General features: G+C 47.1%; 1 protein-coding gene across 11 annotated transcripts in view; it reads right to left on the bottom strand.

Moving 5' to 3' along the window:
* Positions 1–13,084, bottom strand: part of ABCC9 (ATP binding cassette subfamily C member 9) — a 148,402-nt gene that overhangs the window by 92,273 nt on the left and 43,045 nt on the right. For all 11 annotated transcript variants that reach the window (XM_075602921.1, XM_075602920.1, XM_075602923.1 and 8 more), the window contains 3 exons: positions 7,803–7,904; positions 5,119–5,191; positions 3,541–3,646 (listed from right to left, as the gene is read on the bottom strand). In XM_075602921.1, the coding sequence (XP_075459036.1) occupies positions 3,541–3,646; positions 5,119–5,191; positions 7,803–7,904 (281 nt within the window). The remainder of the gene's footprint in view (positions 1–3,540; positions 3,647–5,118; positions 5,192–7,802; positions 7,905–13,084) is intronic.

Genomic DNA, 13,084 nt, shown 5'->3' with positions numbered 1-13,084 from the left:
TACCCCAGGTAACAATATAACATAGCGCCGTACCCTGGGTAACAATATAACAGCGCCATACCCCAGGTAACAATCTAACATAGCACCGTACCCCGGGTAACAATATAAAATAGCGCCGTACCCCAGGTAACAATATAACATAGCGCCGTACCCCAGGTAACAATATAACATAGCGCCGTACCCTGGGTAACAATATAACATAGCGCCATACCCCAGGTAACAATATAACATAGCGCCGTACCCCAGGTAACAATATAATATAGCACCGAACCCCGAGTCACAATATAACATAGCGCCGTACCCCGGGTAACAATATAATATAGCACCGAACCTCGAGTAACAATATAACATAGCGCCGTACCCCAAGTAACAATATAATATAGCGCCGTACCCCGGGTAACAATATAATATAGCACCGAACCCCGAGTAACAATATAACATAGCGCCGTACCCCGGGTAACAATATAACATAGCGCCGTACCCCGGGTAACAATATAACATAGCGCCGTACCCCGAGTAACAATATAACATAGCACCGTACCCCGAGTAATAATATAACATAGCGCCGTACCCCGGGTAACAATATAATATAGCGCCGTACCCCGGGTAACAATATAACATAGCACCGTACCCCGAGTAATAATATAACATAGCGCCGTACCCCGGGAAACAAATAATATAGCACCGTACCCCGGGTAACAATATAACATAGCACCGTACGCCGGGTAACAATATAACATAGCGCCGTACCCCGGGTAACAATATAATATAGCACCGAACCCCGGGTAACAATATAATATAGCGCCGTACCCCGGGTAACAATCTAACATAGCACCGTACCCCAGGTAACAATATAAAATAGCACCGTACCCTGGGTAACAATATAACAGCGCCATACCCCAGGTAACAATATAATATAGCACCGTACCCCGGGTAACAATATAACATAGCGCCGTACCCTGGGTAACAATATAACAGCGCCATACCCCAGGTAACAATATAATATAGCACCGTACCCCATGTAACAATATAATATAGCACCGTACCCCGGGTAACAATATAACATAGCGCCGTACCCCAAGTAACAATATAATATAGCACCGTACCCCGGGTAACAATATAATATAGCACCGAACCCCGAGTAACAATATAATATAGCACCGTACCCCGGGTAACAATATAATATAGCACCGTACCCCAGGTAACAATATAACATAGCGCCGTACCCCAGGTAACAATATAACATAGCGCCGTACCCCAGGTAACAATATAACATAGCGCCGTACCCCGGGTAACAATATAATATAGCACCGTACCCCGGGTAACAATATAATATAGCATCGTACCCCGGGTAACAATATAATATAGCACCGTACCCCGGGTAACAATATAATATAGCATCGTACCCCGGGTAACAATATAATATAGCATCGTACCCCGGGTAACAATATAATATAGCATCGTACCCCAGGTAACAATATAATATAGCATCGTACCCCGGGTAACAATATAATATAGCACCGTACCCCGGGTAACAATATAATATAGCATCGTACCCCGAGTAACAATATAACATAGCACCGTACCCCGGGTAACAATATAATATAGCACCGTACCCCGGGTAACAATATAATATAGCATCGTACCCCAGGTAACAATATAATATAGCATCGTACCCCGGGTAACAATATAATATAGCGCCGTACCCCAGGTAACAATATAACATAGCGCCGTACCCCAGGTAACAATATAATATAGCGCCGTACCCCAGGTAACAATATAACATAGCACCGTACCCCGGGTAACAATATAACATAGCGCCGTACCCCGGGTAACAATATAACATAGCACCGTACCCCGGGTAACAATATAATATAGCGCCGTACCCCGAGTAACAATATAACATAGCACCGTACCCCGGGTAACAATATAACATAGCACCGTACCCCGGGTAACAATATAATATAGCGCCGTACCCCGAGTAACAATATAACATAGCACCGTACCCCAGGTAACAATATAATATAGCGCCGTACCCCAGGTAACAATATAACATAGCACCGTACCCCGGGTAACAATATAACATAGCGCCGTACCCCGGGTAACAATATAACATAGCACCGTACCCCAGGTAACAATATAATATAGCGCCGTACCCCGAGTAACAATATAACATAGCACCGTACCCCGGGTAACAATATAACATAGCACCGTACCCCGGGTAACAATATAATATAGCGCCGTACCCCGAGTAACAATATAACATAGCGCCGTACCCCGGGTAACAATATAATATAGCGCCGTACCCCAGGTAACAATATAACATAGCGCCGTACCCCGGGTAACAATATAACATAGCGCCGTACCCGGGTAACAATATAACATAGCGCCGTACCCGGGTAACAATATAACATAGCGCCGTACCCCGGGTAACAATATAATATAGCGCCGTACCCCGGGTAACAATATAACATAGCACCGTACCCCGAGTAATAATATAACATAGCGCCGTACCCCGGGTAACAATATAACATAGCGCCGTACCCCGGGTAACAATATAACATAGCGCCGTACCCCGAGTAACAATATAATATAGCACCGTACCCCGGGTAACAATATAACATAGCGCCGTACCCCGGGTAACAATATAACATAGCGCCGTACCCCGGGTAACAATATAACATAGCACCGTACCCCGGGTAACAATATAACATAGCGCCGTACCCGGGTAACAATATAACATAGCGCCGTACCCGGGTAACAATATAACATAGCGCCGTACCCCAGGTAACAATATAACATAGCGCCGTACCCGGGTAACAATATAACATAGCGCCGTACCCGGGTAACAATATAACATAGCGCCGTACCCCGGGTAACAATATAATATAGCGCCGTACCCCGGGTAACAATATAACATAGCACCGTACCCCGAGTAATAATATAACATAGCGCCGTACCCCGGGTAACAATATAACATAGCGCCGTACCCCGGGTAACAATATAACATAGCGCCGTACCCCGAGTAACAATATAATATAGCACCGTACCCCGGGTAACAATATAACATAGCGCCGTACCCCGGGTAACAATATAACATAGCGCCGTACCCCGGGTAACAATATAACATAGCGCCGTACCCCGGGTAACAATATAACATAGCACCGTACCCCGGGTAACAATATAACATAGCGCCGTACCCCGGGTAACAATATAACATAGCGCCGTACCCCGGGTAACAATATAACATAGCACCGTACCCCGAGTAATAATATAACATAGCGCCGTACCCCGGGTAACAATATAACATAGCACCGTACCCCGGGTAACAATATAACATAGCGCCGTACCCCGGGTAACAATATAACATAGCACCGTACCCCGGGTAACTATATAACATAGCGCCGTACCCCGGGTAACAATATAATATAGCATCGTACCCCAGGTAACAATATAATATAGCATCGTACCCCAGGTAACAATATAACCTTTGCGTATTTCTGCGCTCACATCTCTAATATAAATACACAGGCCACTTACTTGCTCCAGTGCACTCTGCCCTCAAACGTCTGCATCTCTCCCAGTATCGCCAGCAGCAGAGAGGATTTGCCACAGCCGACTTGTCCCACAATCATGGTGAGCTGGCCTGAAAGAAATACACCAAACATGGTGAGCTGGCCTGAAAGAAATACACCAAACATGGTGAGCTGGCCTGAAAGAAATACACCAAACATGGTGAGCTGGCCTGAAAGAAATACACCAAACATGGTGAGCTGGCCTGAAAGAAATACACCAAACATGGTGAGACGTTTCACCAATCTAAACTGTTTCATATTATGTATATTATGCAAGAACATACGCTCACTGTGTCTCTCCTACTGACAATGCTATTACACGATGCTGCACTATTACACGAGGCGGCACTATTACACGAGGCTGCACTATTACACGAGGCTGCACTATTACACGAGGCTGCACTATTACACAAGGCGGCACTATTACACGAGGCGGCACTATTACACGATTCTGCACTATTACACGAGGCTGCACTATTACACGAGGCTGCACTATTACACGAGGCTGCACTATTACACGAGGCGGCACTATTACACGAGGCGGCACTATTACACGAGGCTGCACTATTACACGAGGCGGCACTATTACACGAGGCGGCACTATTACACGAGGCTGCACTATTACACGAGGCTGCACTATTACACGAGGCGGCACTATTACACGAGGCGGCACTATTACACGAGGCGGCACTATTACACGAGGCGGCACTATTACACGAGGCTGCACTATTACACGAGGCTGCACTATTACACGAGGCTGCACTATTACACGAGGCTGCACTATTACACGAGGCTGCACTATTACACGAGGCTGCACTATTACACGAGGCGGCACTATTACACGAGGCGGCACTATTACACGAGGCTGTAATATTACACGAGGCGGCACTATTACACGAGGCGGCACTATTACACGAGGCGGCACTATTACACGAGGCGGCACTATAACACGAGGCGGCACTATAACACGAGACGGCACAATGACACGAGGCGGCACTATTACACGAGTCGGCACTATTACACGAGGCGGCACTATTACACGAGGCGGCACTATTACACGAGGCGGCACTATTACACGATTCTGCACTATAACACGAGGCGGCACTATTACACGAGGCGGCAGTATTACACGAGGCGGCAGTATTACACGAGGCGGCACTATTACACGAGGCGGCACTATTACACGATTCTGCACTATAACACGAGGCGGCACTATTACACGAGGCGGCACTATTACACGAGACGGCACTATTACACGAGGCTGCACTATTACACGAGGCTGCACTATTACACGAGGCTGTATTATTTATATGACCAGAATATGGAATTGTGTCTTGTTAAATAATAACAATGACTAATAACAGATGCACTAATTGTTCTGTTTTCTTTTCATCAATTGCAGATGAACCCTTTTGTGGTTCAATAAACTGAATAAGGGTTCATAGGTTTCATTAAGCATGAAAAAGTACTCATTAGAGGGGACACCGGTCACATGACACAGCTCTGGCGAGTTCATACCACGAATGTTTGGGGAGTGCCGTACCTGTAGGTATGTGGATATCTATGCTGGACAGTGTGGTGGAGCCGCTTCCCCAAGAAAAATATCCATTGGACACCTTTAATAAAAAGGCAAATATGAGCAGAAAGACACATTGTTACATTCCAATGATACTTTATCACAAGTGCTCAGACATATTGTCATACATTGCAACAGCGGTGAGAGACCTGGACATTGTGGTCCGAGTCCAAGTTACAGTAATTGGCTTTTGCAGATAATAGCAATATCATATTCAGATGTGATGTCACTGGTGGATATCAGCAAACGTTTGCAGCCAAAAACAACTGAATATTTAGCTGTTTTAAAGGAAGTCACCTAATGCTTACAGTCACCTAATGCTCACAGTCACCTAATGCTCACAGTCACCTAATGCTTACAGTCACCTAATGCTCACAGTCACCTAATGCTCACAGTCACCTAATGCTTACAGTCACCTAATGCTCACAGTCACCTAATGCTCACAGTCACCTAATGCTCACAGTCACCTAATGCTCACAGTCACCTAATGCTCACAGTCACCTAATGCTCACAGTCACCTAATGCTCACAGTCACCTAATGCTCACAGTCACCTAATGCTCACAGTCACCTAATGCTCACAGTCACCTAATGCTCACAGTCACCTAATGCTCACAGTCACCTAATGCTCACAGTCACCTAATGCTCACAGTCACCTAATGCTCACAGTCACCTAATGCTCACAGTCACCTAATGCTCACAGTCACCTAATGCTCACAGTCACCTAATGCTCACAGTCACCTAATGCTCACAGTCACCTAATGCTCACAGTCACCTAATGCTCACAGTCACCTAATGCTTACAGTCACCTAATGCTCACAGTCACCTAATGCTCACAGTCACCTAATGCTCACAGTCACCTAATGCTTACAGTCACCTAATGCTCACAGTCACCTAATGCTTACACTCACCTAATGCTTACACTCACCTAATGCTCACAGTCACCTAATGCTCACAGTCACCTAATGCTCACAGTCACCTAATGCTCACAGTCACCTAATGCTCACAGTCACCTAATGCTCACAGTCACCTAATGCTCACAGTCACCTAATGCTCACAGTCACCTAATGCTCACAGTCACCTAATGCTCACAGTCACCTAATGCTCACAGTCACCTAATGCTCACAGTCACCTAATGCTCACAGTCACCTAATGCTCACAGTCACCTAATGCTCACAGTCACCTAATGCTCACAGTCACCTAATGCTCACAGTCACCTAATGCTCACAGTCACCTAATGCTTACAGTCACCTAATGCTTACAGTCACCTAATGCTCACAGTCACCTAATGCTCACAGTCACCTAATGCTCACAGTCACCTAATGCTTACAGTCACCTAATGCTTACACTCACCTAATGCTTACAGTCACCTAATGCTTACAGTCACCTAATGCTCACAGTCACCTAATGCTCACAGTCACCTAATGCTCACAGTCACCTAATGCTCACAGTCACCTAATGCTTACAGTCACCTAATGCTTACAGTCACCTAATGCTTACAGTCACCTAATGCTTACAGTCACCTAATGCTTACAGTCAAAAACATTGAAGCAGATTGTGCCCCTTTCAGAGGATTTAGATATCCTTATGTCCCTTAAAGGAGGGAGCCAAAAGTTAGCCAGCCCAACTCGCTGTAATTGCAAGTGTCAGACGGGCTGCAGTGAGTTGAGATGTATCACTGCTCCCTTTGGCTTCTGCTTCTTAGAGAACAGCCTTCGCCTGTCCATTTCCACCTTCCTCGCGTGCACCTGGTGGGAATAAAGCGCGCGCACCTGGTGGGAATAAAGCTAGCGCACCTGGTGGGAATAAAGCGCGCGCACCTGGTGGGAATAAAGCGCGCGCACCTGGTGGGAATAAAGCGCGCGCACTTGGTGGGAATAAAGCGCGCGCACCTGGTGGGAATAAAGTGCGCGCACCTGGTGGGAATGAAGCGCGCGCACCTGGTGGGAATAAAGCGCGCGCACCTGGTGGGACTAAAGCGCGCGCACCTGGTGGGAATAAAGCGCGCGCACCTGGTGGGAATAAAGCGCGCGCACCTGGTGGGAATAAAGCGCGTGCACCTGGTGGGAATAAAGCGCGCGCACCTGGTGTGAATAAAGCATATGCACTTGGTGGGAATAAAGCGCGCGCACCTGGTGGCAATAAAGCGCGCGCACCTGGTGGGAATAAAGCGCGCGCACCTTGTGGGAATAAAGCGCGTGCACCTGGTGGGAATAAAGTGCGCGCACCTGGTGGGAATAAAGCGCGCGCACCTGGTGGGAATAAAGCGCGCGCACTTGGTGGGAATAAAGCGCGTGCACCTGGTGGGAATAAAGCGCGTGCACCTGGTGGGAATAAAGCGCGCGCACCTGGTGGGAATAAAGCGCGCGCACCTGGTGGGAATAAAGCGCGCGCACCTGGTGGGAATAAAGCGCGCGCACCTAGTGGGAATAAAGCGCGCGCACCTGGTGGGAATAAAGTGCGCGCACCTGGTGTGCACCTGGTGGGAATAAAGCACAGAAGAATATTTTTCGTTCTCTTTTCGTGCGTTACACTGCGCTCAGCTTTGATGGGTTAGAATTTTTGGAGCATATACACAATAGTCGTCGCTTTTGGCCCTGTAGCCAGGATTACTTCTGTGTAAATAAGAAGAAAGAAATCTGTTCATAGAAACCTTGATTGCCACTTCTTCGGTCTCCGAGGGACGGCGCTGCCTCCGTGAAGGCGGTTCCATCTGGTACCTCAATGGCTGCTTCCGGTTAATGGCTTTTGAATGCTATTAATTACAGAGAAAAACAAAAAAAGACAAATTGTTTGACTGCTATTTTTATAACATCTGGGGCAGTAAAACATGTTTCTATTTCCAGTCAGAGGTCCCTTTCATGTTTAGTTCTTTGTTAAACAGACATCTAACCACATCAACGCAGTTACGTAAAGAACAAGCAATTATTCGCTGCCGCAAAATGTTGCAACGTGATTTTCCCCCCCACGGACGCGTTTTCCGTGTGTTTCGCAGACATAAGGTCGAAGATAAATATAGATTTTCAGAGCCTGTTTCAAATAGCGTTTCAGACAGGATTAGGTCTGGGAAAACCACAATGCAATGGGATTCACTAACCTCCTCTATGGATTAATGCAGGGGAGTGCAAACTGGGGGGCATGAGATTTTCTGGGGGGGGGGGGGGCACGGCGCTTACAGAGGCCCCGTGCTCTTCCCCAAAGCATTTAAATTGAAAGCCGGGGGATCGCGCAAGGCCCCTGTAACGCCTCTTACCTTGTCTCCAACGGCTTGGAGCGACGTATCGCCGTGGCAACACAGCAGGGTCAGGTGATGTCACATTGATATGGCCCTGCAGCGTCATTTGACCCCGGATACAAAGTAAGAGGGGGGGGGTTGGCTCGAGCAGGGGGGAGGGGAGAACGGGTAGGGGACGCAGGGGAAAGAGTTTGCGCACCCCTGGATTAATGCACTGCGTCCTGTCTTAATTTACAGTACAGTCAGGTAAAGCCGGATTGCAGCGCATTACCAAAGGGACTGCTGGGAAAAGATGCAAGCGCAGGTGCTGAACGCTCCGGACAAAGAAGTCACATGTTGCCCACCACCAAAGGAAGTGACATGTAACGTTTACTAGGTATACTTAAACATATACAGTATCACTGTATAAACTTCACAACACTAATTAAAAAATGAACGGTGGTGTGGTATACAGTATTTTGCTAAATCAACAAGTATTCAGACTCAGAAATGAATAATAAAGCTAAATCACACGTAAAGCAAAGTACTGAAGCCCTGATAGTATTTAGCGAAACCACACTGGGGACTGATAGGCTGTGGGTAATGTATGCAAGTGTGTCAGGCTAAGGGCGGTATAGGCTATGACAGCGGTGCGCAAACTGGGGGGCGCGCTAGATTTTCTGGGGGGGGGGGTGGGTCGCGGCAGTTATAGAGGTCCCACGCTCTCCCCCCAGGAATTTAAATTAAATGCCGGGGGACCGCGCGAGGCTTTTATAATACACTTACCTTCCCGCGACACGTCGTCCTGGTAAACCAGCATCAAATGACGCCGCGGGGTCACGTGACGACATGTTACCATGGCGGCGTAACGTCACATGACCCCACGCGTCATTTGATGCCGGGGTCGAGCAGGGAGGGGAGGAGGGCGCGTGAGGCTCCGAGGAGAGCAGGCAGGGGTGCACACGGGGAAAAGTTTGTGCACCCCTGGGCTAGGATGTAGGTGAAATTAATTACCAGAAAATAGAGAGATCCAAATAAACCTATACTGGCACTAACTCATTACAGCATAAACAGTGTCACAGTCACTGGAAATGATGCATGTGGTATACACAGTATCAGCCAGCATACAATGTAGCAACAGTGCACTGCTCCATGCTAGAGAGAAAAGCTGGCTCATAATAGCTGAGGCACAAAGAGAGTAACAAATGAGGAAGTGTCAGGCTTACCAGATGATTAATGCTAGAGAGAGACTACACTGAGTTATATCCCCACTTAGATATCCCTCTTGCTAATCCCTACAGCTGTATCAAGCACCCACCCAGAGACGCTGCTGCAGAGTCAGCAATCAGTCATTTATAACAAGCATATTGCTAAAGAGGCTGACGTCCGTTTCCATCCTGCAAGGGAGATTCGTCAGGCGCGAAACGTACGTCGGGCTCCTTAGCAAAATGCTTGTTTTAGCGGTTAGGGTAGGGGATTCATTTAAGGGGTTTAGCAGTTAGGGTAATGTGTTAAATTAAGAGGCTTTTAGGGTAAGAGCTTAGGGTAGGGGGTATTAGGGTAAGGGCTTAGGGTAGGGGGCTTTAGGGTAAAGGCTTAGGGTAGGGGGCTTTAGGGTAAAGGCTTAGGGTAGGGGGCTTTAGGGTAAAGGCTTAGGGTAGGGGGGTTTACGGTAAAGGCTAAGGGTAGGGGGTATTAGGGTAAGGGCTTAGGGTAGGGGGTATTAGGGTAAGGGCTTAGGGTAGGGGGTATTAGGGTAAGGGCTTAGGGTAGGGGGTATTAGGGTACGGGCTTAGGGTAGGGGGTTTTAGTGTAAGGGCTTAGGGTAGGGGTTTAGGGTAAGGGCTCAGGGTAGGAGGTTTTAGGGTAAAGGTTTAGGGTAGGGGGGTTTACGGTAAGGGCTTAGGGTAAGGGATATTAGGGTAAGGGCTTAGGTTAAGGGGGTTTTAGTGTAAGGGCTTAGGCTAGGGGGTTTTAGGGTAAGGGCTTAGTGTAGGGGGTATTAGGGTAAGGACTTAGGGTAGGGGTTTTTAGGGTTAAGGCTCAGGGTAGGGTTCTTTTTGTAAGGGCTTAGGGTAGGGGGTTTTAGGGTACGGGTTTAGAGTAGGGGTTTAGGGTAAAGGCTCAGGATAGGAGGTTTTAGGGTAAGTGATTAAGGTAACGGGTTTAGGCACTTACCTTTGCAGTGACGCTGGCGGCAGCGGAAGGTTCTGGCGGTAGGGTGAGTTGCGACAAAGCGCCGGCGGCCATTTGGTTGCGGCAAAACAGCAACGACCAAATGTCCTATCCCATACTGGCGCTCAGAGATTCTCAAACATGTTTTTTATGAAGCAACAATGCACGTTCAACATAAAGGCGCATTCAAAACATGCGACACTTATAGTGCACTAACTGGGCAAGGAGAGATGTGCCTACTTAAAGCAGGATGATCGTCTTTTGCTTATTATTATTTTAGATTATTAATCATTACTTAAATCACTAAGCAGGGGCAGAAAGTATTATTTGTGCTCAGTGCTTATTATATTACATCTAAAACTGACTCTGTGGGAGCCACGCACACGTTACACATCAGGGAGGTTACAGGTTAGAAAAGAGCCATCACGTGAATGCTGTGTAACCCGGCAGGCCTTACATGTAAGATCATCAACAAGGATCAGTAAAGTGTAATGTGATTAAGGCCTCGGGCATGGTCAGCGCTTATGCTCTGACCCGTGCTGAGGCGCGCTGCTGCTCGGCAGTGAGCCCCTGCAGCCGCAATGAGAGCGGCTTTAGCAGGGGCTCGCGCACGCTTGCGGAAGCGTGTGTCTTACCTAATCTTCAGTTTTGGCGCTCACGGGAGCGCAGGGCCGGTCACGTGAGCGATTTGCCCAATGAGGGCGAACCAGCTCCGTGACGTCACTGGCCCGCCCCACGCCCACAGACGGCGCGCGCTCTAAAGCCAGGGAAAGCACTCAGCCTCAGCGCGCCTCCGCACGGCTTCAATGTATGGACTAAGCCTAAAGGTAAACTGAAGGAGATGTGGGATGCAGACTTTCTATGTCTATCAAAGTATCATAGACACTTAAATGAGTACGCCGTGCATTAAAAAAAAAAACATTTTTTATACAGTATTGAAGCAGGGGGTCTCTGGAGCTGAACCCCAATAATTTCCGCTTCGGGTAACCCCGGCTTTTGACACACTTACCTCAGCAAAGTTTAAAGTTCCACATCACGTGGGCCAATAGGAAGCCGGACCGGATGATGTCACGACTTCCCAGAGACCCGCCGGGCGCGGGAGCTTGGAAAAGCGGCCATTACATGAACCCCAGCTATAAGAGAGGCTTCCGGCACCCCCTATGGAGGTAAGTATCTCTGGGAGCAGGGGGTCCCTGGAGCTGAAATTAATGAGGTTCTGCTCCGTTGAGCCCCAACTTAAAACCTATGTTAAAAATTTGTGAAAGACTTTACATATTACCGCGCTCCTCCCTATATATATATATATATATTGTACATATTACCGCGCTCCTCCCTATATATATATATATTGTACATATTACCGCGCTCCTCCCTATATATATATATATATTGTACATATTACCGCGCTCCTCCCTATATATATATATTGTACATATTACCGCGCTCCTCCCTATATATATATATATATATATATATATTGTACATATTACCGCGCTCCTCCCTATATATATATATTGTACATATTACCGCGCTCCTCCCTATAGAAGTTTGCTGCAGGTAAAAAGATCGGCCTTACATATAGAAAACAAAAAGAACGATTCCGGCGCTCCTACCAATCAGGCTAAAATACAATAGTGATCTCATGAATAAGGGTTTCTGGCTCATCTGCTTTACATAGCAGTTCCTTGGAGGTGTGTGTCTCCCCCCTCCAGGACTGAGCCCCTACCAGTTTCCCAGTTAGTACAGGTACAATACACCCCCCAGTGTCAGTCTGCACATCACCCTCCGAGAGCAGGTGAATGTATAAGGCTGACAGAAAGAAATATGTGTAAGTTTTATTATATTCACAGCAGGGAATTTGTGCACCCACAGTTTACCTCTATAGTGAGGTAACTATGATACTGGCTTTGGCCAGCTTTTAATTGCACTACTCACAAAAGCATAAGCTTTATTTAACCCCTTCAGGGCTTTCTCACTTTTTTCACTAATCCATGGGACATTAATTACATATATTCAGTGTAGGTACCTGCAAATGTGGTTATGCCGTGACGGCGCTTTGGCCAAAGGGTTTAACAAAATAACCCTTTTTCATGTCATTATTATTTCATTTTAGCCTAAATGGTAGGAGCGCAGGAATCGTTCTTTTTGTTTTTCTATGTTAAAAAAATATTTAAAAAAAAAACGCATGGATTGCCGCTTTAAAGGAGCAATTATACATAGTCGGACAGAAAACAACCTTTGGTAAAGAACAGTCTAATTTGCTTCCTTAAACAAGTCTAACCATGCTAATAGCAAATGTTTGTCTGCTTTTCATTTTGGGGGAAATGAAGTACAAACTGAATTTCTTAGGGGCCTCTGAATGGGGAAGTGTTTTCTTTATACTTAGCCCCTCCCCTCCCCCCCCCCCTCCCCCCCCCCCCCCCCCCCCAGTCCTTATCAGAAAGCCAATAAGAGTTGGTGAAATGAGGGGGCTTTGCCTGTGCAAGCATTTGATGCACAGAACACACAGTGACATCAGACAAAAGGGAGCAGCCAGATTAAATCAT

The sequence above is a fragment of the Ascaphus truei genome, chromosome 5, assembly GCF_040206685.1.
Source record: "Ascaphus truei isolate aAscTru1 chromosome 5, aAscTru1.hap1, whole genome shotgun sequence".
Lineage (NCBI taxonomy): Eukaryota > Metazoa > Chordata > Amphibia > Anura > Ascaphidae > Ascaphus > Ascaphus truei.
The sequence above is the reverse complement of the archived record's forward strand: the minus strand, read 5'-3'. Positions and strand labels throughout refer to the sequence as shown.